This window comes from Neomonachus schauinslandi, chromosome 6, assembly GCF_002201575.2.
Source record: "Neomonachus schauinslandi chromosome 6, ASM220157v2, whole genome shotgun sequence".
Taxonomy (NCBI): domain Eukaryota; kingdom Metazoa; phylum Chordata; class Mammalia; order Carnivora; family Phocidae; genus Neomonachus; species Neomonachus schauinslandi.
The window spans coordinates 1366092-1391372 of NC_058408.1; the positions used below are offsets into that span (position 1 = coordinate 1366092).

Below are 25281 nucleotides of genomic sequence, written 5' to 3' on the forward strand. Positions count from 1 at the left end.
TGGTTATTTGGAAGTAGAGTCTCTGGGAGGTCAACTGGCTTATATTAGAGTATAAGGGTAGGAACTGCATGATGGAATTAGTGTCCCCACAGGAAGAGGAACAGAGAGCTCTTTCTCCATAAGCATGCACTAAGGAAAGGCCACGTGAACACACAAGGAGAAAGTGGCTGTCTATAAGCCAGGACGTGGGTCCTCACCAGACATCAAATACTTGCATCTTGACCTTGGACTTCCCAGCCTCCAGAACGATGAGAAATAAATTTCTGCTGTTTTAAGTCACCAGGGCTATGGTATTTTGCCATAACAGCCCAAGAAGATTAAGACAGCCCATCAATTAGGTTTTATATAGCTTTGTGCAACTTCAGGAGAGGAAATCAAAGAGCTTATTTAACTTTTCCCTCCAAAAAAAGTGTCATCTATCCGAAAGCCTGTGCTTTTAGAGAAGTCAGTTTAGTACAGTACCTGTTGAGGCAGTCGTCCACACAGCCCTTCCCGGTGTCATCCTCTGGCTTCTTACAGTTACAGGTGGTGGCCTCGTAACCAGAAAGGGGCTTGACATCAACGTAGACATCTTGAGAGAAGATAGCAAAGCGTAATTTGTGAACATAGAGGATAATTTTTTAAGTGCTAGGCTAAGAAGAACATTGATGGTATGAAGGCAGAAAAAAATAGCTCCCAAGTTACTCACTTGAACGGATTTTTTTATATAGTGGGACATCTGGCTTTTTGTATAGCTAGAAGAAAAAAAGGAAAAATTTTGATACAGCATTTAACTTCAAATGCCAGACAAGCAGCATCAATCACTAAAAATATAAGAAATTATCCACGTGCTCTGCTCATATGGGAATATTTATAAGACTTCCTGGGTTGGATACGTTTGAGGGAAATTCTTGGTGTGATCACTTTTTACACTCTGAAATAAAAAGTGACTTACTAGATCAGGGTGAGAGAGAAACAGATGCAACAGAAGAAACCTGAAATAGCTTCATGAGAACACATTCTCAATTATGTGCATGCTGTGGACAGACTTAAACAAAAATCACACTGTAAAACGAAGCTATTCTTTTGGATACATTAACTCAATTTGCCTCTATGAAAAGAAAGGAAAACACTCATAGGGCTTGTTGGGACGGTCTGGGTAGTATACAAGATTAAAAAGATGAGCACCCTGGCCTTTTCAGGGTGGGTATTCTAGAAAAACACATTTCACATTTTAATTAAGGCAATTAATTTAGTGAATACAGGAGAGAGGAAAGGCAGAAAATAAAGCTCTCATATTGCAATTAAGAATACATTCAGCACAAAAAAAAAGAAAAGAAAAGAAAAGAAAAAAAAGGAAGGTATCAAAAGAGAGGTGGTCAGCTGGCCAGTGTTTTACAGTAAGAGCACAAAAGCAGCACCGTGGTCTAAGCGAGGGTCTATTAACCTGCCAAAAACCCAAACCCACCGCCATTTTTCAGTGGGGATAGAGCACTGTCTCCTTCATGGTCACGACCTCGGAAACAGATATCTAACATATTGGTCCTCTTAGAATTCGAGAGAGGCCACCCAGAGAAGAGAATGCGGAGGGGAATGTCCACTGCTTTCGGCTTTCCAAAACAGAACTTTGGTGGAATTTTGGCAAAGGTCAGGAGCCTATTCACCTCATTTGCATGACAACTTCTATTTCCTGATGCTGTTCTCAACATGAGGCCTGGGGCTACAGCTACAAGAACTCTAGGAATTACTGGGGGAAACTTTACAATTAGGGAAGCAGCAGAGAAAAACAGCACCTTCCTATTTTTAGTTCCCAACATAAAGATCTTTAAAAAGTATACATTTAAACATTTTCCCTGTTTCCTCTGGTAGAAGAATCTCCTTTGTATGTGAAAAATAAATTCCAAACTGATGGGAAGGAGCCAACAGAAATAAAGCCTGAAATTTCTTAGTGCTGCTGGCAGTACATCTAAATTCTCCTGGGACCTGCATCAAACAGGATTCTCACAGAACAGAGTTCTGCTACCAAAATTAAAGTCCAGACTCATAACAGAAGGTTGCCTACGGAAGCAGGAACTCACTGCTATTCTGAAGTATGAGCAAAGGCAAATAGGGCACATTAGATATGGATGCAAGTTAATTTTTCCTAGTTTCTAACCTTCACAGGGACAGTTCTCTATACTTCCTAAGAGGACAGCACAGAGCACTTGTTTCACAAGGAGGCAGAGAGACTTGCATCCCCCCCACCCAAGAACAAAACCTGGTAAGGTAAGATAGGCTCCTGTACCTGATTGTGCTTCCACTGCCAAAGGATGTCATAGGGAAGCTGGAAGTCGATTCTCTTTTGCCTTAGATACTTCCCTGAATCAAAAAAAATACTATCAATTTCAGTATCTATTCATACAAAGGGTCAAACAGTCACAAGATCTAATATGCACTGGTTAGAAAAATAAAGATTTAATATTTAATTTTATGGATTTTCCATCACCAATTTTTAATTTTAGCTACTCTTTTCCATCATGCTCCAGGTGGTAAATGCTAAAGATATGTTTTAATAGTAGCCTATATAAAACAACAAAGCAAACTTACTATCAAAAAACACACAGGTCATTATGAAGCCAACTAAAAACTAAGAATTGTTTGATTATTAAAATTGTTAACTAGAGCATCTGGCAGCTGTTCTCCTACATTATTATACACAATATAAGGTTGTCTGTAAAAACGGGAAGTATAAGAACTTTCTAAAATAGGAGTCCCTGGATTTAAATAACTCAAGAGTATTTACATTCAAATTTATGATCTGTTAACATTTACCACCCCCACCCCCCCCCCGCCTTGAAGTAGAACTACTAGTAAAAGTCAAAAGCCCTCTTCCACCTTAAAGAGGCTGCTTCAATTTCCTTACTTACTCTCTGACCTTCCTGCCCTTTAGGTGACTCACTTCTCACAGGAAGCTAAAACTTCTTGTTATCTGGGTATTCATCCTATCACTGTCTCTAGCCAATAGTTCTCAATGCTCTGCCAATCCTGGGGGATCCAGGGGTAAAGACTGTCTTAGAACTACTGAGTACTATGTGCTCAGATGTTACATGCCCTTTTCACTAGGCTGACATCTGTACTAATGGTATGAAAGCAATGGTGGGTAGGACTGCTGGCATCTTAGTAGCAATAAGGCAAGTAGCAGAAAACTGTACCAGAAGAATGAAACTAATAGAAATGAACCATGCCAGCATCATAGAAGCATTAAACATTAAGAATGCTTTTGATGAACCTATAAAAATTGAATTAAATCTTGACCCACAAGCCAGGAATGTTAATATTCTGCAAGGCACAAAGGAAGGACACCTGAAGCACTGTGCCTCACCCCTGGTGGCTGTGTCCCGCAAATGTGCCTGGGCAGACACAACGGCGAGCCGGACTAGCTTCTTCCATGGAATGTACCAGCTGTACTAGAAAGAGTAACTCACAAACTATGGTTATTCGGACTTAGGAAGTGAAAATGAGTGAAGTGAGCTTGTTACTTCAAGAAACAACTGAAATTATCTGTTTCCAATGATAAAATTTGAGTTTGAAGTGAATGCTGGAATTTTGGAAAACTTGTGTCCACTACCATAAGAATCTTGTTTTCCAATACTTAAAATTTCCTCACGAAATAGGTGGGAAGATGCACAAATGTGAATGGTTTTGGATGCATACAGGGAATGGAAGAGCAATATAATTCAGTGAATCAGAATTTCTTAATGACCAATACATGAAGTGATAAAATCACACATGGGTAAAAAAATCCATTTAAGTTCCAAGAGAGACCAATGGACTTTAATGTAACAGAATACAAAAAGTTAACTGATTTCATACTCTACATTGCAACTCACCTTTAAGGAACTATTACATTTATATTTTTGCTAGAGTGTCAAAGGAGAATTATCTGAAATTATTAAAATATTCGTATCTTTTATAACTTATTAACCTGTGTGAGGACAGATTTCTTCATGTACTTAAACCAAAGTAACATCATAATAGACTGAATGCAAAAATAGATTAGAAAATCCAGTTGTCTTATATTAAGCTAAACATCAAAGAGATTTACAAAAATGTAAAATAATGTCACTTTTCTTATGAAATTTTTCTTTGGAAAAGTTATTTCTCATAAAAATATGCTATTTATGTTAACACATAATGTGTAATGAGTTTATCTGACAAATCTGAAGATACAGCAACATGGATTACAGGTATATCGTGGAAGAAATAGCTTGTGGAGTTAAAGTAATATAACAAGATTTTGTGGTTACAGCTGGTAAAAGACCAGAGTCTACTTGTTGATAGGGAAGCAAAGCTGAATGTGTAACTACAGAGTATGCAATGAAAACGTGGAAACAACGTAAAGTTTATCAAAGGTAAGCAAACTTTGGTACATTCAAATAATGAGATATGCAGCTAGAGAAATTAAATGAGGTATATATTTACTCATATGGACACACTCTCTAAGTTGCAAAAAAAATAAAGCATGGGCTCATTTAAAAAAAAAAAAACTTTGAAACATTAAAGCTATATGTGGTGGGAACAGCCTGGCAAAGGGCATGAGGGCACTTTCTGGATGAGGACACTGTTCTTTTCAAGATTTTTTATTTATTTGAGAGAGAGAGAGAGAGAGAGCCCGAGCAGGGTGAGGGGCAGAGGGGAAGCAGACTCCCCACTGAGCAGGGAGCCCGATGCGGGACTCGATCCCAGGACCCCGGGATCAACCTGAGCGGAAGGCAGACACTCAACTGACTGAGCCACGCATGCGCCCCGAGGACTCTGTTCTTGAGGAGGGGTTGGATTATGCAGGTATATGAAAGAAACCACAGCAAACGTGCATTTAAGATTTATGCATTTTAGGGAGGGTCTGGGTGGTTCAGTGGGTTGAGCAACTGACTCTTGATTTTGACTCAGGTCATGACCTCAGGGTTGTGAGGTCGAGAGTCTCTCATTGGCTCCATGTGGTCTTCTTGAGATTCTCCACTCCTCCCTCTGCCCCTCCCCTTGCTTGTACTCAAGCTCTCTCTTTCTTAAATGGATAAATCCTAAAAAAAAAAAGATTGGGGGCCTGGGTGGCTCAGTCGGTTGGGCGGCCGACTCTTGGTTTTGGTTTAGGTCATGATCTTGGTGGTCAGGGGATTGAGCCCTACATCGGGCTCTGCATTTAGTGGGAAGTCTGCTTGAGATTCTTTCTCCTTCCCCCTCTGCCCCTCCCCCTGCTCTGTCTCTCTCTAAAAATAAATATATCTTAAAAAAAAAAAGATTTATGGATTTTATTAATGGTAAATGTACCTCAAAAGAAAAATCTGTAAACAAATACTGAGACCTTGGTTCTGATACGTATGCTGAAATAGGGGGAGGTGTATCACTGTCTGCAATTTACTTTGGAGTGCACCCAAAAATAAGATGAATTAATATATGGATAGATAAATATATGATAAATCAAGGTTGAATGTTAATGACAAAATGTAAGTGGTGGGATATTGCACATTCACTGTAGAGTTTTTTCAATTTTTTCCTTATTTCTTAATTTTTAAATTCTTTTTAGCAGGCTCTACACCCAGCGTGGAGCCCAACCCACTCACGACACTGAGATCAAGACCTGAGCTGAGATCAAGAGTAGGCTGCTGAACTGATTGAGCCCCCCCGGGCTCCCCACAATTTTTTGTTTACTGAAAAATTTTACAGTAAATTGTTGGAAGACAGATATATATAAAGGAAAAAAGTTTGAAAGGGTATATACTAAATTATTATATTTCTGGGAAGGGGGAGCTTTATCTTTTAATTCATACCCTTCTCTATTACAATTCCTTTGCAAGTATGTACTCACTGTTTCTTAGTAACAATACAAATGTCATTTTTTAAAAAGTCAAAATTGGTCCTCAGAAGATAGGATAAACCCCTTAATGCAAAGGGAAAACTCCTTTTTTTGCGAGCAATACCTGATGTATTTTCTGTAGAAGGCATAAAAGAGTGAAAGAGAAACCAGTAAGTTAATAAAAGAATACTTTTTTGACGGGGTGCCTGGGTAGCTCAGTCGGTTAAGCGCCTGCCTTCAGCTCAGGTCATGATCCCAGGGTTCTGGGATCGAGCCCCGCATCGGGCCCCCTGCTCAGCGGAGAGCCTGCTTCTCCCTCTGCCTCTGCCTGCCACTCTATCTGTGCTCTCTCTCTCTGTGTCAAATAAATAAATAAAATCTTAAAAAAAAAATTTTTTTTCAGACGAAAGTCTCTGCTCCACAGGATTGGTGTGATTAAATGAGATAAAACATGTGGGGGCGCCTGGGTGGTTCAGTTGGTTAAGCGCCTGCCTTCAGCTCAGGTCATGATCCCAGGGTTCTGGGATCGAGTCCCACATTGGGCTCCCTGTTCAGCGGGGAGCCTGCTTCTCCCTCTGTCCCCTGCTTGCACTCTCTCTCAAATAAATAAATAAAATCTTTAAAAATAATAATAATAAAAAGAATACTTTCTTGGGGTGCCTGGGTGGCTCAGTCAGTTTAGCATCTGACTCTTGGTTTCAGCTCAGGTCATGATCTCATGGGTCATGAAGTGGAGCCCCAAGTCGGGCTCTGCGCTCAGTGGGAGTCTGCTTGGATATTCTTTCCCTCTGCCCCTTCCCCTGGTCTCTCTAAAATAAATTAATAAATCTTTAAAAAAAAAAAAAAAGAATACTTTCTCTTTTTAAGAAATCATTCACATCTACCTCAACTAACCTCAAAGACATAATTTTTCCCACAGTCCAACATCTTGAATTTTGCTAGCAATGAGTCTCCATAGATGTATTTAAAAAGAGAGAAGAGACCCCAAATGGAGTCACTTGTGCTAAGCCAAATCACCAAACTAGGCCTTACTATCTCTTACCTAATAGCAGTTTAAACCTTCTCCAGAAAGTCTTAACCAGTTGGCACCAATGACCCTTTTCCAAATCCCCCAGAGGAAGATGAGGTGAGCTGACCTTTCCTTATCCTTTCACACTTCTGCCCAGAAAAGCCTTCCCTTTCGTACAGCTCTTTGGAACAACTTTCCACTTGCTGGATGGGATGCATTGGGGAATGAAGCCAAGTGATCTTTAAGTTCATTTGGTTGAAATGCTGGTGTTTAACAGCTGTTCTGGTGCCTTCCCTGGCATTATTTGTGTCCCTGTACTGTAATTCACATCCTAAGAGCCAGGGGAAGAAATGATGGCTCATTCTTTCCTTTCCTTTAACATTTCTAAAACCAGAGAGAGCTCGGACTCATTTCTAAGAAGTGAGACCTACCTGAAGAGATTTCCTTAATCAAATTCTGCTGGAGAGAATACCTCAGGGGAATCTAATCAGGAGCATCTCATTAAAAAAAAAAGGGCGGGGGGGATTCTTTAGCTAATCCCCATTTTTAAAAATGGGGGAAAATCACTTTAATCCAAGTGAAAATTAGATGAAATCACATCTTTTGTGGATTTTTCTTATTGTGTGCTAAAGTCTTGAGATCTCAAGTACTGCCACTTATCTCTAGGGAAGGAGCAAAGAAATCCTTTACTTTTCTCTTTAAAAGAAAACTGAACTTGTACAACAAAGTCATTTTAAAGAGGACGAATAGTACAGAAGCTCTAAAGCCTGTGCTGACCTTGAAATCTAAAAGGGGGAAGTCATGGGACGCCTGGGGAAAAAAAAATAGAAGAGGGAAGTCATGATGATTTTCTTTCACAAAATCAATCCTAACATGAAGAGGAAATGAATAGAGGACTCGGAGGCAGAACATCTCCACAAACACACTCCACTGTTAATTAGGTAGCTAGGCAAATGAGGAAGTCAAAGGTGAGGGAGGTACCCAATAGAAAGGAGAAAAATAACAATCTCCTTTTCCAGAAGAGATCTTAAAATCTGACAAAAACTTGTTTTTTTTGTTTTTTTTTTTAAATAAGAATAAAGTGACTGACTTCAGATAAAGCTCAGCTTGTTTATATACGATCTGAGTACTGGGTTAGAATATCATTCTACAAACAGATAACAATTATTCATTTAGTCCTTGTTATTCTGCGTAAATTGTCCTGGAATTCCCCCCTAAAAAACCTATAGTACTATTTCACTGAAAGGAGTAGTGTATCTATGAAATGTGTGCCATTAAGGAGGTTATAATTAATGATCAAGGATACCTACAGGAAACTGTTTAAGTTTCACTAAACAAAACACAGGTAGAATTTGAGCTTCTGGTTTTGTCAGCCTGAGGGAAAATAGGTGCAACCCAGAAATATACGGACAGTGGGATTTCTCCCCAGTGGAAAACTGTCAGCCCCATGGAAGCAAGGATCTTCACCTGTTTTGCTTACTGGTGTGTCCCAAACATCTAGAAAACTGCCTGATCAAAAAGTAGGTACTGAACAAGTATTTTCTGAATGAATGAATGCAAACATGTATTCCATGGCATAAGCTTTGAGATACGGCCCCAACTGTTCTCATTCATTCGTTCATTCATTTAGGATTTTATTTTTTATTTTTAGTAAGCTCTACACTCAATGTGGGGCTCCAACTCACAGCCCTGAGATCAAGAGTCACCAGCTCCGCGGACTGAGCTGGCCGGGTGCCCCCACTGTTTTCTTTCAACCCTATGAAGCAGCAGCATCACCTTTACCATGTTGTTGCAAATGGCAAGACTCTTCTTTTTTTGCCTTTCTTTCCCCTTTTCTTTTAACGAGGCTGAGTAATACTCTACTGCATGTATATACTGCGTCTTCTTCATTCATTCATCCCTCGATGGACACTTAGGTTGCTTCCATGTCTTGCCTATTGTAGATAATGCTGCTATGAACATGGAGGTGCAGATATTTTTTTGAGCTAGTGTTTTAATTTCCTTTGGATATATTCCCAGAAGTGGAGTTGCTGGATCACATGATCATTCTATTTTTAATTTTTTGAGGATCCTCCATACAGTTTTCCATAATGGCTGTACCAGCACGATTTCTTAAATACAACTAGCTCCCTCCTGCTTTCACATTCTCATGTGTCATTCCTCTCACCTGAAATTGAATCCTCTCAACAAAACTAAGCCATCTGCCTCAATTTTTTTTTTTTAAAGATTTTTTATTTATTTGAGAGAGAGAGAGAATGAGAGACAGAGAGCATGAGAGGGAGGAGGGTCAGAGGGAGAAGCAGACTCCCTGCCGAGCAGGGAGCCCGATGCGGGACTCGATCCCGGGACTCCAGGATCATGACCTGAGCCGAAGGCAGTCGCTTAACCAACTGAGCCACCCAGGCGCCCCCATCTGCCTCAATTTTTTAAAAAGTTTTATTTATTCAAGTAAGGTCTATACCCAACATGGGGCTCAAACTCATGACCCCGAGATCAAGAGTCACGTATTCTACTGACTGAGCCAGACAGGTGCCCCCCCACTTGCCTCATTCTAAACCTTACTTAAAAATCTGTAATTTTAACATAGCTATCATAAACAACCATATTCAACCCTGATTACTAGAGCCACTCTCTTTTATACGGTAGTTAATGTAATTAAATTTATCAATCTTTTCTTCTGGTGTTTATACATTTGGTGGTCTTCCCTGTCCATGTCATGAAGATATTATATTTATCACATATCTGGTAAGTAATTAATATCCAGAATATATACAGAACTCCCAAAGCTCAAGAACAAGGAACAAAGGACTCAATTCAAAAGTGGACAAGCACTTGAATACACATTTCACCAAAGAAGACATACAAATGGCCAGAAGTACATGAAGAGAGGTCAACATTACTATTAGAGAAATGCAAATCAAAACCCACTAGGACGGCTATCATGAAAAAATAACAGAAAATGACAAGTGTTACTGAAGATGTGGAGAAACTGAACTCTCAAGAATTGCTGGTGGGGATATCAAAGTGGTGCAGCCATGGTGGCAAACAGTGCGGCAGATCCCAAAAATTAACTGTAGACTCACCATATGAGCCAGCAATCCCACCTCTGGGTATATAGACAAAAGAATTGAAAGCGGGGTCCTCAACAGAGAATTGTAAACCAATGTTCATAGCAGCATTATTCACAACTGCAAAAGGGAGGAAACAACAGAAATGTCCATCGGTGGATGAATGGATAAACAAAATATGGACTGTGTGTGTACACACAGGAATATTACTCAGCATTAAAAAGGAATGAAATTCTCATATATGCTACAACACAGAAGAAGAACCTTAAGGACATTATGCTAAGTGAAATATGGGAGACCCCAAAGGACAAATATTGTAATGACTCCACTATATGAGGTACCTAAAACCGTCAAATTCATAGGGATAAAAAGAATAACAGTAGTTACCAGGGGCTGAGGGAATGGGCAATTATTATTTAATGGGCACAGAGTTTCAGTTTGGGATGATGGAAAAATTCTGGAGGGATGGGGTTATGGTTGCACAATAATGTGAATGTACTTAATGCCACTGAACCTTACACTGAGAAATGGAAATGAAAAATACAAATTCTAAGTTACGTATATTTTACCACAAGTTAAAAACATTAATAACGTAATGCACCAAAAACCACTATGCTTTAAATGGGTGAATTGTAGGATATGTGAATTATGCCTCAATATGTTGTTAAAAAATATAGCAGTGTTAAAATTTTTTGCTTCGTTTACTGAAGAGTTACTTAGAAGACTCAAAAGGAGAAGGAAAGCCTATATGCCCATAAATGTACTTACTGTTCCTTCTGCTTTCCTGACGTTCCAAGGTCCCTTCTGGTGTTTTCTGTTAGAAACCTTCTTTTATCCACAGAGTAGGTCTACTGGCAACATATTCTTTTAGATATCATCCTTCATCTAGGAAGGCTTTGATTCTCCTTTAATTCCTAAAGGATACTTTCACTGGGTTTAAAATTCTGGCTAGACACTTTTTCTTTCAGCACTTGAAAAATGTTGTGCCATTTCCCTGGATTCAGACAAGCAATCCACTATTGTCTGAACTGCCTTATCCCCATAGGTAGGGATTCATTTCTCTCTCAGTTTTACAACTGTTGTGTCTTTAGAGGGCTGCAGTTGGACTAGGATATGCCTCCACAGGGATCTCTTCGAGTGTGTCCTGCTAGGTTTGATCATCGACTTCCATCAGTAGCTTCATGTCTCCTGCCCAATCTGCGAAGTTTTCAGCCACTATTTACCAAAGAAGTTTTTCATCTCCGTGTTTCTTTCCTCCTTCCAGCACACGGAGGATACAAATTTCGCCCTTTTGTCATGATCCCACAGACTCTGTCTTTTTAAGGTCTACTTTCTCTTTTGTTCGGATGGGACCGATTCCTTCCTGTGCCTCCTTCATCTTGCTGCTGAGCACACCCCTAAGCCTTAACAGCAGCTACTGCATCTTTCAATTCTAAAATTCTGACTTGGAATTCTTTCTATCTCCCTCCTGAGGCTTTCTATTGTTTTCATGTTTCAAGCATATTATTACTTGTTGAAGTGTGTGTTTGGGGGGGGGGGTAGTGTTTTTAAAAATCTAAATGCTTTAAAATCTTTGTCAGGTAATTCTAACATCTTGATGTTGGCATGTACTGACTGCCTTTTAAAATTCAGTTTAACGGGCGCCTGGGTGGCTCAGTCAGTTAAGCGTCTGCCTTTGGCTCAGGTCATGATCCGAGGGTCCTGGGATTGAGCCCCACCTCAGGGAGTCTGCTTCTCTCTCTCCCTCTGCCCCTCTTCATGCTTGTGTTCTCTCTCTCTCTCTCAAATAAATAAAATCTTAAAAAAAAAACTCACTTTAAGATCTCCCTGGTTCCTAGTATGACATATGATTTCCAGTTTAAACCTAGACATTTCTGTATTATGTTACCAGGTTCTGGATTTTACATAAACCTTCTATTTTGTCTGACCTTTTCCAAAACTGCTCCAGCAAGTTAAGGGAGTAAGATGTCCAGTGATTACCAGTTGGGAGTTCCCCACTCAGCCTCCATTGAAACCTGAGCGTCGGTAGGTTGTTATTGCTGAGGGGATGGTGGGAGAGGCCATGGAGGATGGTCAAAGTCCTCTGATATAACACAGGTCGGGGGCCCGGGTGGGACACCTTATTACTGCCTGCTGGGGATAGAAGCCAAGGCTCCACTGGGCACCTGCTGGTATGAGTGTGGGTAGGGTAACAGTTTTTTTCTACAATGTCTGACTAGAGTATGGAGGCTATTGTCTAAAAGTTTTCTGTCTTGCTAGGCTGACCCTTTCCCTTACTTTTGGCTGTAGAAAGCAGGCTTTTCTTTACTTGCTTTGTTTGTGCCAAATGGAATTTCCAGGTTGCTAGCTTTCTCAGCTTCAAGTTTTACCTCACAGAATATGAGGTAAAAAGACAACTCAGGGAACTCATCACCATGAAGTTCCTCAGTCCCAAGGTTCCTAGTTGGTCTGCCTTCTCTCCACTTTTTAGAGTCTCCTTTTTATATATGATCTATAAAATGTAACATTGTAATAAGACCTTTTTATGTTTTTACTCATATTTATCAGAACAAGGAAAAGTATGTCTACTCCATTTTCCATGAGGCGCAAGCATGTCAATCATAATTTTTTTCCCCTTTTAATTGCTGGCTAATAGCCCATATATGAATACACTGGTTTATGTATCCATTGTATTGATGGGTACCTGGACTATCTCTAGTTTATAGCCATTATGAATGAAGGTACCATGAACATTCTTACACACATATGTATTGATTTCTGTCTGGTAGGTTTATGTTTACTTTTATAAAAGCTGCCAGAGCTTTTTTTTTAAAATTTTATTTATTTGAGAGACAGCGAGCGAGAGAGAGAGCATAAGCAGGGGAGAGGGACAGAGGGAGAAGCAGACTCCCCACTGAGCAGGGAGCCTGACATGGGGCTCGATCCCAGGACCCTGAGATCATGACCTGAGCCAAAGGCAGACGCTTAATGACTGAGCCACCCAGGCGTCCCTGCCAGAGTTTTTTATTTTTTTATTTTTTTATTTTTTATTTTTTTTTTAAAGATTTTATTTATTTATTTGAGAGAGAGAATGAGAGAGAGAGAGCACGAGAGGGAGGAGGGTCAGAGGGAGAAGCAGACCCCCCGCCGAGCAGGGAGCCCGATGCGGGACTCGATCCAGGGACTCCAGGATCATGACCTGAGCCGAAGGCAGTCGCTTAACCGACTGAGCCACCCAGGCGCCCCCTGCCAGAGTTTTTTAAAAAGTCATGCCATTTTACTCTCCCACAACTGTTTGTAAACGTTTTGGTTATGCCAACTCATTGTAGCTTTAATTTGAATTTCTTTGATGAGTTATGACTGATGAGTATTTTTCACGTGTTAATTGGCCATGTGTATATTTCCTTTGGTAAAGTGTGTTCAAATCTTCACTTCAAAATTGGGCTGTGTGTTTAAAAAAAATAAAATAAAAATAAAATTGGGTTGTCTTTTTTATTTAAATTCATTTGTAGGAGTTTGTTATGTATTCAGGATATACACAATTTGTAAATATTTTCTCCCAGTTTGTGCTTTGTCTGTCTGTTTTTATAATAGTGTCTTTGATGAATAGGTTTACATTTTGTCAAGGTATAATCTATCAGTACTTTCTTCTGTAGTTATTGCTTTCTGTATCCTAAGAAACCTTTAACTATGTGCAGGTCGTGAAGATATCCTATGTTTTTTATGTCTCAGTTTGCGATCTGTGCCAAATCCAGGTTGTACGTGCTATGAGGCTGGTGTTAAAGCTGAAGTTTTTCTCTTGCTGGACGGCTTTAGTGCCTGTGTGCAATCAAATGACCACAAAAGTGTGGGTCTATTTCTGGGCTGTCGACTCTGTTCCACAGATCTGTTTTACTGGCAATTTATTTTATTATTTATTTTTTTTAAGAGAGAGCATGCGAGCAGGGGGCAGAGAGGGGCAGAGGGAGAGAGAGAATCCCAAGCTCCACACTCAGCACAGAGCCCGATGTGGGGCTCAATTTCAAGACCCTGAGATCATGACCCGAACTGAAACCACGAGTCAGATGCCCAACCAACCGAGCCACCCAGGGACCCAAATTTATTAAAAAAAAAAAAAAGATTATTATTGTTATTTTTTAAGAGGGCTCTATGCCCAACATGGGGCTTGAACTCACGACCCTGGGATCAAAAGTTGTGTGCTCCGCCTATGCCCCTCTAAAGCCAATTTAAAGTTTAAACTTGCTTTATAGTAACTCTGGGAACCAGATAATGTAAGTCTTGGGGGAAAAAAAAACATTTTTTTAAAGATCACTTTGAATATTCCAGGTTCTTTGCATCTCCATATAAATTTTAGAAAAATCAGCTTATCAATTTTTACAGAAAAGTCTGCTGGTAACAATCTACATTGCATGGAATATAACAACTGAGGCTCCCTATCTCTAAATGTGGCATTTCTCCATTTATTTAGGTCTTCTTTAATTTCTCTGATAAATGTTCTAATTTTCAGTATAAAGTTCTTGCCTCTTTTTGGATACATTTATTTCTAATTACTTCAATTCTGTTACGCTATTATAAATGTTCTTTAAAAAAATAGTTTTTTAGAGCAGTCTTAGGTTCAAAGCAGTATTGAGCAAGGTACAGAGATTTCCAATATACACACTGCCCCTAAACAAACACAGCCTACCCCGTTACCAACATTCCTGACCAGAGTGGTACATTGATTACTAACTGCTGAACCTACACTGACACATCATTATCACTGGCGTTCATAGTTTACATTAGGATTCGCTCTTGGTCTTGTATATTCTATGGCTTTGGAAAAAATGTATTAATGACATGTATCCAACCATTATTGTATCATACAGAGTAGTTTTCACTGACCTAAAAATCTCTGCGCTCTGCTGGTTCATCCCTCTTTTACCCTCAACTGCTGATATTATTAACGTCTCCACAGTTTTGCCTTTTCCAGAATGTCACATAGTTGGAATCATACACTGTGTATGTAGCCTTTTCAGATTGGCTTCTTTCACTTAGTATAATGACTTTAAAGTTTCTCCATGTCTTCTCAGGGCTTGACATCTCATTTCCTTTTAGTGCTGAATAATATTCTATTGTCTAGCTATACCAGTTTATCCATTCACCTACTGAAGGACATCTTGGTATCTTCCAAGTTTGGGGAGTTATGAATAAAGTAGCTATAAAATGTGTGTGCAGGTTATCATGTAGACAGTTTTCAACTTCTTTGGGTAAACACCAAGGACTGCCCTTGTTGGATGGTATGGTAAGAGCAGTTAAGTTTTACAAGAATACAATGGATTCTTGTATACCGATTTTGTTTCCTTTAACTTTGCTAAAAAAGTTGCAGTAGATTTTGGGGTATCTCTTTGGATTTATCATGTAATCTGTAAGCAGGAACAGTTTTACTTCTTCCTTCCTGATCTTTATGACTTTTTTTCATCTTCCTGCCTTACTGCACTGGCTAGAATATCCAGAATAATGCTGAGCAGAAGTAGTGAGGGTGGACATTTTTACCTTCTTTCCAATTTCAGGAGGAAACACTGCATATTTCACCATTAAGTATGATGTTAACTGTAGATGCCTTTTTTAAGACTGGGGAGATGCCATTCTACCTCTAAGAGTTTCTGCGTGTATGTTTCTCAACTTCGTTCTATAGCTGTTTTTCCCCCTCAAGTTTTTGTCAGGTTTTTTACCAGGGTTACATTAGCCTCATAAAATGAGCTGGGAAGTGTGCTCTACTTTCTGAAAGTCTTTGTGTAAGACTGGTGTTATTTTGTTCTCAATGAGGAAACAGCTCACAAGGGAAGCCATTAAGTTCTGACATTTTTTATGTGTAGGATTTGATAAAGAACTGAATTTCTTTAAATGATACAGGCTATTCAGATATTCTGATATTCTATTTCTTTTTGAATTAGCTTTGTTAAGTTGTATTTATTAAGGAACTTATCCATTTCATATACATTGCTAAATGAATTGGCATAAAGTTATTCCTCACATTTCCTTATTGGCCTCTTAATAACTACAGGACCTAAGTACAGACACTGGTAATTTCTGTGATCTCTTATTTTTTCTTGTTCGTTGTATCTAGAGGTTATCAATTTTGTTGCTCTGTTTGAACTTGTTTCCTTATTGTCTTTTTAATATTTTATTGACTTCTATTCTTTATTATCTCCTTCTTTCTACAGATACCTGTTTTCTAGGAATGACTGGGATGGCTTTGCTCTTCTCACTGTCACTGAGTACTTAGTTACAGTAAATCAAGGGGAAAGGGTATTCACTCTGTTAAGTGCAAAATAAGTATTACTTAATCCTCACAACTCAGGTTGGGAGTAACTGCAATACATACATGAAGATGCTGAGATGTAGAGTGCATAAATAAGTTGTTCACGATCATCTGGCTACAAGAGCGTGGAATGGGAAGAGCAGTCCATCTGCGTTTGACTCTGAGGTGTGTCTAGGCCAAGACCACCTTCAGGTTTCCTGACTCACAGGACTCAGCACATGGTCATACTCATAGCTATACTTCATTACAGCAAAAGGATACAAAGCAAAATCAGTAAAGGGGAAAAGTGCATTGGGCAAAACACAGAGGAAATGAGGCACAAGCTTATACAAACTATCCCCAAATGGAGTCACACGGGATGTAATCTTTGGCAATATACTGGGACAACACATGTGAAATGTCTTTCAAGGATGCTCATTACAAACTCAGTGCCCAAGGTTTTGATCGGTGGCTGATCATACAGGTACTCTCTAAAATGTACCAAATTCCAGAGTTTTCAAATGAAAGCAGGTGTTGAGCAGAAATTACACAGTTTATACAGAGCAGGCACAGTAAGACGCTTTCCCATTCAGGAGGGTTTTATACTGACAGAGGAAAATGTTCGCCATTCAAGTCCCAGATGCCGCCAATGCCCAACCTTGCAAGCAGGCCTTTCTCAGAATAAGTCTTAGGTCTGCTATTTTAATCCATTTTGCACATAAAGGCCTATGTTCTCTCCACTATATCAGGAAAAGCAGTCAAGATTTGGCATAAATCTCAATGACTAGCAGTGGCAACCAAGAAGAGCTGTGTTAAAAAGAATTCTGAATTATTTTCTGAGCTCAGCAAGAAAAGGCAACATAATATATTTAATAATAACTGCCAGAGGTAATAGCTATGTACTAAGTAACACATTTTTGTTGACTGGTATTCTACCATAAAAAACAACTCTGATTCAGTAGTTATCTTTTATGAAATGATTACTATGTGCTACGTAATGTGTTACATATCTTACATGCATTATTTTATTGAATATTCCTATTAATTTCAATTTTACAATAAAGAATGTGAAGCCTTGAGATGTGTCAGCTTGCCCAAGGTAAGACAGGTAGTAATTGGTGGAGGTAGAATCTGAATCGTGGCCTGATTCCAAAAGCCAAATGTGAAAGACCATGTCCTCACATTTTTTTGCTCCCATACTCCCCAGAAGAATTTTGAAAAACTATGAATCCCCTTATAATTTTTTTTTTTAAGAGTTTATTTTTAGGTAATCTCTACACCCAACAGGGGGACTAAACTCATGAGCCCGAGATCAAGAGTCCCATGCTGTACAAACTGAGCCAGCCAGGTGCCCCACCCCTACAAATGATGTAATATATAATTTTGTCATTTTAAAATGATGAATCTGCATACTATAAAGATTCAATACTTACCATTATTCATTAAAAAAGGAATATTCTCTTCTTTAACATTTAGAAATTTAAATAATCTCCTGTCTTTGAACATTATCTCTATTCCACTTATTCCAGAGGATTTTGTCTTAATATTATATATTTTTTCATGTTTAAAGTTCTTTTATTGAAGCTATCCCCTTACTCCATAAAAAAGTGTTCCAATTCACATTTAAAAGTACCTGTGAGGGGGCGCCTGGGTGGCTCAGTTGGTTAAGCGACTGCCTTCAGCTCAGGTCATGATCCTGGAGTCCCTGGATGGAGTCCCGCATCGGGCTTCCTGCTCGGCAGGGAGTCTGCTTCTCCCTCTGACCCTCCCCCCTCTCATGTGCTCTCTCTCATTCTCTCTCTTTCAAATAAATAAATAAAATCTTTAAAAAAAAAAAAAGAAATCAGTCTGTTAAAAAAAAAAAAAAATACCTGTGAGGGATGGGGTAGCTGGGTGATGGACATTAAGGAAGGCATGTAATGTAATGAGCACTGGGTAATAAGACTGATGAATCACTGACCTCTACCTCTGAAACTAATAATATATTATATGTTAATTAATTGAATTCAAATAAGAAAAAATACCTGTGACCATAAGACTCAAAGCATTACAATTTTTCTTTTGCATTGTGTATCACTATAATTTTGATTAATATAGGCCTGATTAAAACAACATAACTACACTTTCAAGATAACAGCTTTTCTGAGGCATAATTCACATACCATAAAATATATTCTTTTTAAGTGTACCGTGCAGTGGGTTTTAGTACATGGAGTTCTGGTGACGGTTAATTTTCTGTGTCAACAGATAGTTGGTCAAACGTTATTCTAGATGTGTCTGTGAAGGTAACTGTTAGATGACATTAACATTTAAATCACAAGATTGTGAGTCAAGCAGATTACCCTCCATAATGTGGGTGGGATTCATCCAAACAGTTGAAACTCTTAGTAAGAAAAAAGACTGACCTCCACAGGGAATTCTTTCCGTAGACTGCCCTCCAACTCCTTGAGCTGTGAAATCAACCCTCCCCTGGGTCTCCACGCTGCCTGCCCTGTAGATTTTGGACTTGCCAGTTGCCACAATGGTGTGACCCTTAAAATAAATCTCTACAGAAGCGTGTGGCTGGCAAAGTCAGTACAGCGTTTGACTCTTGATCTCAGGGTCTTGAAATTAAGCCCCACATTGGCCATAGAGCTTATTTAAAAAATAATACATCAAATATAGTGTCGTCACAAATAAAATCTATTAAAAAAAAACCCCTCTCTATTAAAATGAGAAAGGTGGGGACCTAATTTAAAAAAACCCAGATTTTGGGGCCCCTGGCTGGCTCAGTCGATGGAGCATGTGACTCTTGATCTCGGGATCATGGGTATGGAGAGTACTTAAAAAATAAACCTTGGGCGCCTGGGTGGCTCAGTTGGTTAAGCGACTGCCTTCGGCTCAGGTCATGATCCTGGAGTCCCGGGATCGAGTCCCGCATCGGGCTCCCTGCTCAGCAGGGAGTCTGCTTTGCCCTCTGACCCTCCCCCCTCTCATGTGCTCTCTCATTCTCTCTCTCTCAAATAAATATATAAAATCTTAAAAAATAAAAAAAAAAAAAAAAAAAAAAATAAACCTTAAAAAAAAAAAAAAAGGAATCATAAAGCACATGGCATTCTGTGACTATCCCCTTTTATATAGCGTAATGTTTTCACACTTCATCCATGTTGTTACCTGTCTCGGTACCTTATTTCTTTTCTTTCTTTCTTTTTTTTTAAAGATTTTATTTATTTGACAGAGAGAGAGAGAGAGAGAGAAAGCAGGGGGTGCAGCAGAGGGAGAGGGAGAAGCAGGCTCCCCGCTGAGCAGGGAGCCCAACTTGGGACTCCATCCCAGGACCCTGGGATCATGACCTGAGCTGAAGGCAGAAGCTTAACCAACTGAGCCACCCAGGAGACCCACAGTACCTCATTTCTTGTTATTGCCAAAGAACATCCCATCGTATGCACAGACCACATTTTGTTAATCCATTTATCCACTGTGGGAAAGTTGGGTTGCTTCCACCTGTTGGCTATTATGAACATTGCTGCTATGTACATTTCTGTCTAAGTTTTTGTGTGGACATGTGCTTTCAATCCTATTGGTTAGATACCTAGCAGCAGAACTGCTGGGTCATATGGTAACTATATGTTTAACTTTTTGAGGAACCGCCAAAATGTTTTCCAAAGAGGGTTATACCACTTTACGTTCCCACCAACAATGCATGAGGTTTTCAATTTCTTCACATTATGCATCAATCCTTTAATTAAAGTCATCCTAGTGAGTGTGAGGTGGTATCTCATTATGGTTTTGATTTCCATTTACCTAACGACTAATGATGTTGAGCATATTTTCACATGTTTATTGGCCATGTGTAGATCTCTTTTGGAGAAGTGTCTATTCAAATAATTTACCCACTTAAAAAATCGTGTTGTCTTTTTAATATTGATTCTCAACGGTTCTTTATATGTATGGGTTTTTGGATACTAGTCTTTTGATACATAATTTGCAAATATTTCTCCCATTCTGTGCATTGTTTTTTCATTTTCTTAATGGTGTTTTTTGAAGCACAAAAGTTTTGAATATTGACCAAGTTCAATTTGTGTTTTTTTCTTTTGTTGCACAGGATTTTGGTGTTATAGCTAAGAAATTATTGCCCAATCCAAGGCCATGAAAATTTCCTCCTATGTTTTCTTCAAGAGTTTTATAGTTTTAGCTGTTGTATTTAGGTTGATGATCCATGTTGAGTTAATTTTTTTTTAAATGGTGTGAGGCAAGGGTCCAACTTCAACCTTTTGTATGTGTATATCCAGTTATCACAGAACCATCTACTGAAAATACCATGCTTTCCTCATTCAACTGTCATGGCACTCATCAAAAATCAATCGACTATAAATTTAAGGGTATAATATACATTTTGGTAAGTATCATGAGAAGTAAAATTCTATTTGAAATGCACTTCTCTAATAAGATAAAGAAACCTGATTTCCTTAGTTAAGCGTTTAAAAATAAACACGATTTTCCATTTATTGATTCTGACTCTTATCAATGGTAAGATGCATTATTATTCTATTTTTATAACTACTTTATTCATACAACTAATACAGCAAAGACAGAGATGAACTGAGGTCCGGCTGACTCAAAGTCATGCTTTTTACTTACATGATACTGGAAATCACCTGTTCAGAACAACTTACTGGCTCACTACCCTAACCTAATCATAAAATATTATTTGAACAACAAAATAGCACTGTCCAGAAAAAAAAAAAAATCTGTCCTGCAACAGCCTGATTTTAAACCTTGTTTCACAGGGAAAAAGACCCACTACACTGGACAGGTTTTCCCATTATTTTCCCACTTTGCAGATACTGAGTACATATTAGTCTTTGTGGGACATTAAAATGGGGATGTGGAGATAAAATCTTTATTTAATTAAGGGATTTCTATTCTTGACCTCTTAACCACTATTTGTGCAAGAGATGTGAGAGAGATACCAGCCTATTATTCTTCCTATCTTCCTTGGAATGAACGGACACCTGCATCCCCTTGAATGAAGTTAGAGCTTCGTTTTAAGACTTAAGTTAGATCCCAGCCAGGACAAAACCAGTAAGACCAAAGTGGTCATGTTTTTCGTTAAATGGGTCTTTTAAATGACTTCCTTTCTAAGCCTACTTATCGTGACCAGATTCTAGGAAACAGCTACATCTGCTGAGACTCTGCTTCCAGCGTTGTGACATCACTGTAACAACAAAACACTCGTTCAGAAGAACCTTGGCAGTGATCCCGGAGAACGTGGAACTGACTCTCACCTTCATCAAGGTAAGAGAACTAAACCTTGGAACTTCAAGTTGGCGTTAAACCATTCTCCATCCACCTAGTACAGAATAACTAAAGCAAACCAATCTTTATTGCAGAACGTGTCGTCTATGCTTGCTCCTTTAAATACACTGCTGGTACTGAGTCTTCTGGGAGGAAAAAGGGGATTTGATAATCGCAACACAGAGAAGGGTCCCACAGTCATGAAGCTCAAGAGAAGCATAAAGAGAACACTATAATGCACAGGGTCTACATCTACTACATAAGTAAGCTGCTCCTGTCACTTCCAGTTCAATAGGGTGTCCTGATTTCTCCTCCTTTACTTTCATTTGTACATGTATTTGTTAAAGTTCTATTATGTACCAGGCACTAGGAAATCAAAGGAGAATAAGGGAGACAAATGATCCTGCACCTGGAGCTTATAATCTAATGAGGGAGACAGATAACTAATGAGGAAACAGAGGAGTCATGGATTATAGAAAGAAATGAACAGGGTGCTGTGATATAAAGGGAGGGACCCTCTTTGATGGGACAATCAGGAAAAAATTTTAAAGAAAATGACATTTAAGTGGATATTGACATTAAGCTCATCCTTAAAGAATAAGAAACCAACCATGGGAAGAATAAGAATAGCTTTTTAGTCAGCGAGAATAATAAGCATATGGATACTCTGGCGGGAAAGGCCTTAGTCTGTTCTAGGACCTGAGAGAAGACCAGCAAGACATCAAACAGCAGGTAAGGGAGAGATGGGAACAGAGAGACAGGGATGATGGGGAAGGGTGGGTCGTTGGGGACCAGATCATCTCTCTCTCTCTCTTTTTTTTAAGATTTATTTGGGGGGGGGAGGGGCAGAGGGAGAGAAAATCCTGAAGCAGACTCCCTGCTGCGTGTGGAGCCTGATGAGGGGCTTGAACCCAGGTGAGCGGAAATCAAGAGCTGGACATTTAAGCAACTGAGCCACCCAGGTGCACCCGGGACCAGGTCATTCTTAAAAGCTACAGTAAGGAGCTTATACTTTACTCTAACAGTAAGACACTCTAAGGTTTTTTAAGTATAATCTAGTTTAAGTTATAAGATCATTTCTTTTTTTTCTGTGTGGAGAGTGATGTGGAGGGGAGCAGGAATGGAAATGGACACATGCGTCAGAAGGCTGCTGCAGGAGTCTGAGCGCAAGTTAAGTGTGGGATGCACTTGAGAGTGACAATAGCATCTGCAAACAAGTGGGATGTACCGCAGGGATGGCAACAGCAGAACTCGGGGGGATGGACTGGATGTGGCTCTGTCAGAACAGGAGGCATCCAGGATCACTTCAAGGTACCTGTTACTCATCTGGTAAGCTCAACAGTAGGATCCCAGAAGGCACTATTACACCGATGCTAAACAAAGCCTTGACATTTCCCCCCAAAATGAATAGAAGGATAAATCTGGCTCAATTTTCAAGCAGATAAATGATCAGGAAAAGTAGTGGCTCTCTTCTGTTGATTATTACATATCCATAAGTCATCTCTTTCTGAACATGGAAAATGTTTGAAACTGAAGTGGTGAATAGCTGGGTTTCCCTAGATGTCATAACTCAGGGAATCAAACGCTACACACATAGTGTTTTTTACTATTAAAACTCGAGTAAGGAAGATTTATGTCATTTTGACTCCTAGATGGCAAAGAATTTGCAGAATTCTTCAGACTGAGCATAAATTAAATGGTAAAGAAAGAGCTCAACCTCATTGGAGATGTAGAAATAATAAGAACACAAAGCCATTTCATCCAAACTCAAGAAATACCATTTCTTCTTAGCAACATATTGTATATATTGAGTACTCACCAACATGAATGGGGGCTGGGAACAGTCCATACTCATGCTCTCCTGGAGTGTATTCCAGCTTCTCTTTCTTTAATTGGATCAATCGGCTCTTTGGGCTGTGATCAGAAAAGAATGGAAAATAATCAGAGGCAATGAAACCTCTTCCTGTGGGTCAAATACAGAAAACAGATCCTCTGTCAAGAGTTATTTGTTTTGGGGTGCCTGGGTGGCTCAGTCGGTTAAGCATCCGGCTCCTTGCTCTCCCTCTCCCTGCCATTCCCCTGGCTTATGCTTGCGCTCCCTCTGTCAAATAAATAAAATCTTTAAAAAAGTAAGTGTTTTAACAGTGGCTTAAATTTTATTTTATTTTTTAAAAGATTTTATTTATTTATTTGACAGAGAGAGACAGAACATAAGCAGGAGAGTAGGAGAGGGAGAAGCAGGCTTCCCGTGGAGCAGGGAGCCCGATGCGGGGCTCGATCCCAGGACCCCGGGATCATGACCTGAGCTGAAGGCAGACGCTTAACGACTGAGCCACCCAGGCGCCCCGGCTTAAATTTTAAATGCATATTTTTTGGGGGAGGGATATCAAGTACATTCATGTATTTTTAGAATCTGTATTTTTGGAATTGTCTTTTAGGAATTATACATACAAAAGAGCCATGTTAGCATTTTCCAGCAGTTTTGCAAAAGGAACCTAAATTTCAGATCTGATCATAATAATTACTTTATACTTGGCCAATAATTTATAGTATGTATGTACGTATTATTTTCAAAATTTATTATTTTTTTAGATTTTATTTATTCATTTATTTGAGAGAGAGAGTGCAAGCAGGGGGAGGGGCAGAGGGAGAGAGAATCCCAAGCTGACTCCATGCTCAGTGCGGAGCCTGACTCAGGGCATGATCCCATGACCCCGAGATCACGACCTGAGCTGAAATCAAGAGTTGGACTTTAAATCTTTAAAAAAAAGTTGTTTTTTTTTTTTTTTTAAAGATTTTATTTATTTATTTGACAGAGAGATAGACAAAAGAGCACAAGCAGAGGGAGTGGCAGAGGGAGAGGGAGAAGCAGGCTCTGCACTGAGCAGGGAACCCGACGCGGGACTCGATCCCAGGACCCTGAGATCATGACCTGAGCCGAAGGCAGACGCCCAACCATCTGAGCCACCCAGGCGCCCAAAAAAAAGATTTAAAAAAAAATCTTTTAAGTAAGCTCTACACCCAACGTGGGGCTTGAACCCACAACTCCGTGATCAAGAGTCGCATGCTCCCTGTCCCTGATGATTTATAAAGTACTTTCACACATTATCATTTATATCAATCCTATGAAGTAGGGAAGAAGAAATGTTAGCTCTAGTTTACAAATTTGAAAACAGATGCTCTATGAAGTCAAGTGACTTGCCTTCATTTTAGTAGCTATTAAGGAGATTTAAGATAAAAACCTCAGTTTCTTGCCCAGCTCCTACTCACTGACTACTCTTTTTATTTTATTCCCCAATGTCTCCATAGACTTACCTCTTCTACTTGTCTTACTGGTCTGTGTTTCTAATGTTTGGTATGAGATCAGTCTTAAGACATTTCACAAATACATAAAAGGGGGAAAAAAAAGAAGGAAATAAAAAGGAAAGGAAGAAAAAGAGAGAAAAAAGGGTTTCAGGAGAGCCTCACTTAGTCTACTCTGGTTTTATTTTGCCATTAAGTTCCAGTAAATAAGGCAAGACTGATGTATTTCTTTTCCCTGTGAATCACAACATACTGCTTTTTAAAAAACAAGTCTATTCTATTTTGTAACAAGCAGGTAAAAAAACTGAGGCTCCCAAAATAAGTTATTTGTAGAACCTGAAGTTCTTAAATTTGAACACTGGTTCCTTCTACTAGATCATTCATTTATTTATTCAACAATTACTAAGCACTAAGTCCAGGTCCTATTCTTTTCTTTGTTTTTTTTTTTAAGATTTTATTTATTTATTTGAGACAGAGAGAGAGCACCAAGCAGGGGGAGGGGCAGAAGGAAAGGGAGAATCAGACTCCCCGCTGAGCAAGAAGCCCGGCGGGG

General features: G+C 39.3%; 1 protein-coding gene across 2 annotated transcripts in view; it reads right to left on the reverse strand.

Annotated features, from left to right (window-relative positions):
• Nucleotides 1-25281, reverse strand: part of ASH1L (ASH1 like histone lysine methyltransferase) — a 166395-nt gene that overhangs the window by 39093 nt on the left and 102021 nt on the right. Inside the window, exons 6-9 of one of the 2 annotated variants that reach the window (XM_021682126.2) lie at nt 23245-23339; nt 2264-2337; nt 689-734; nt 463-571 (exon numbers count right to left, since the gene is read on the reverse strand). In XM_021682126.2, coding sequence (XP_021537801.1) covers nt 463-571; nt 689-734; nt 2264-2337; nt 23245-23339 — 324 coding nt within the window. Of the gene's footprint in view, nt 1-462; nt 572-688; nt 735-2263; nt 2355-23240; nt 23340-25281 lie in introns of both variants that reach the window. The other variant, XM_044915859.1, reaches the window with a different exon arrangement.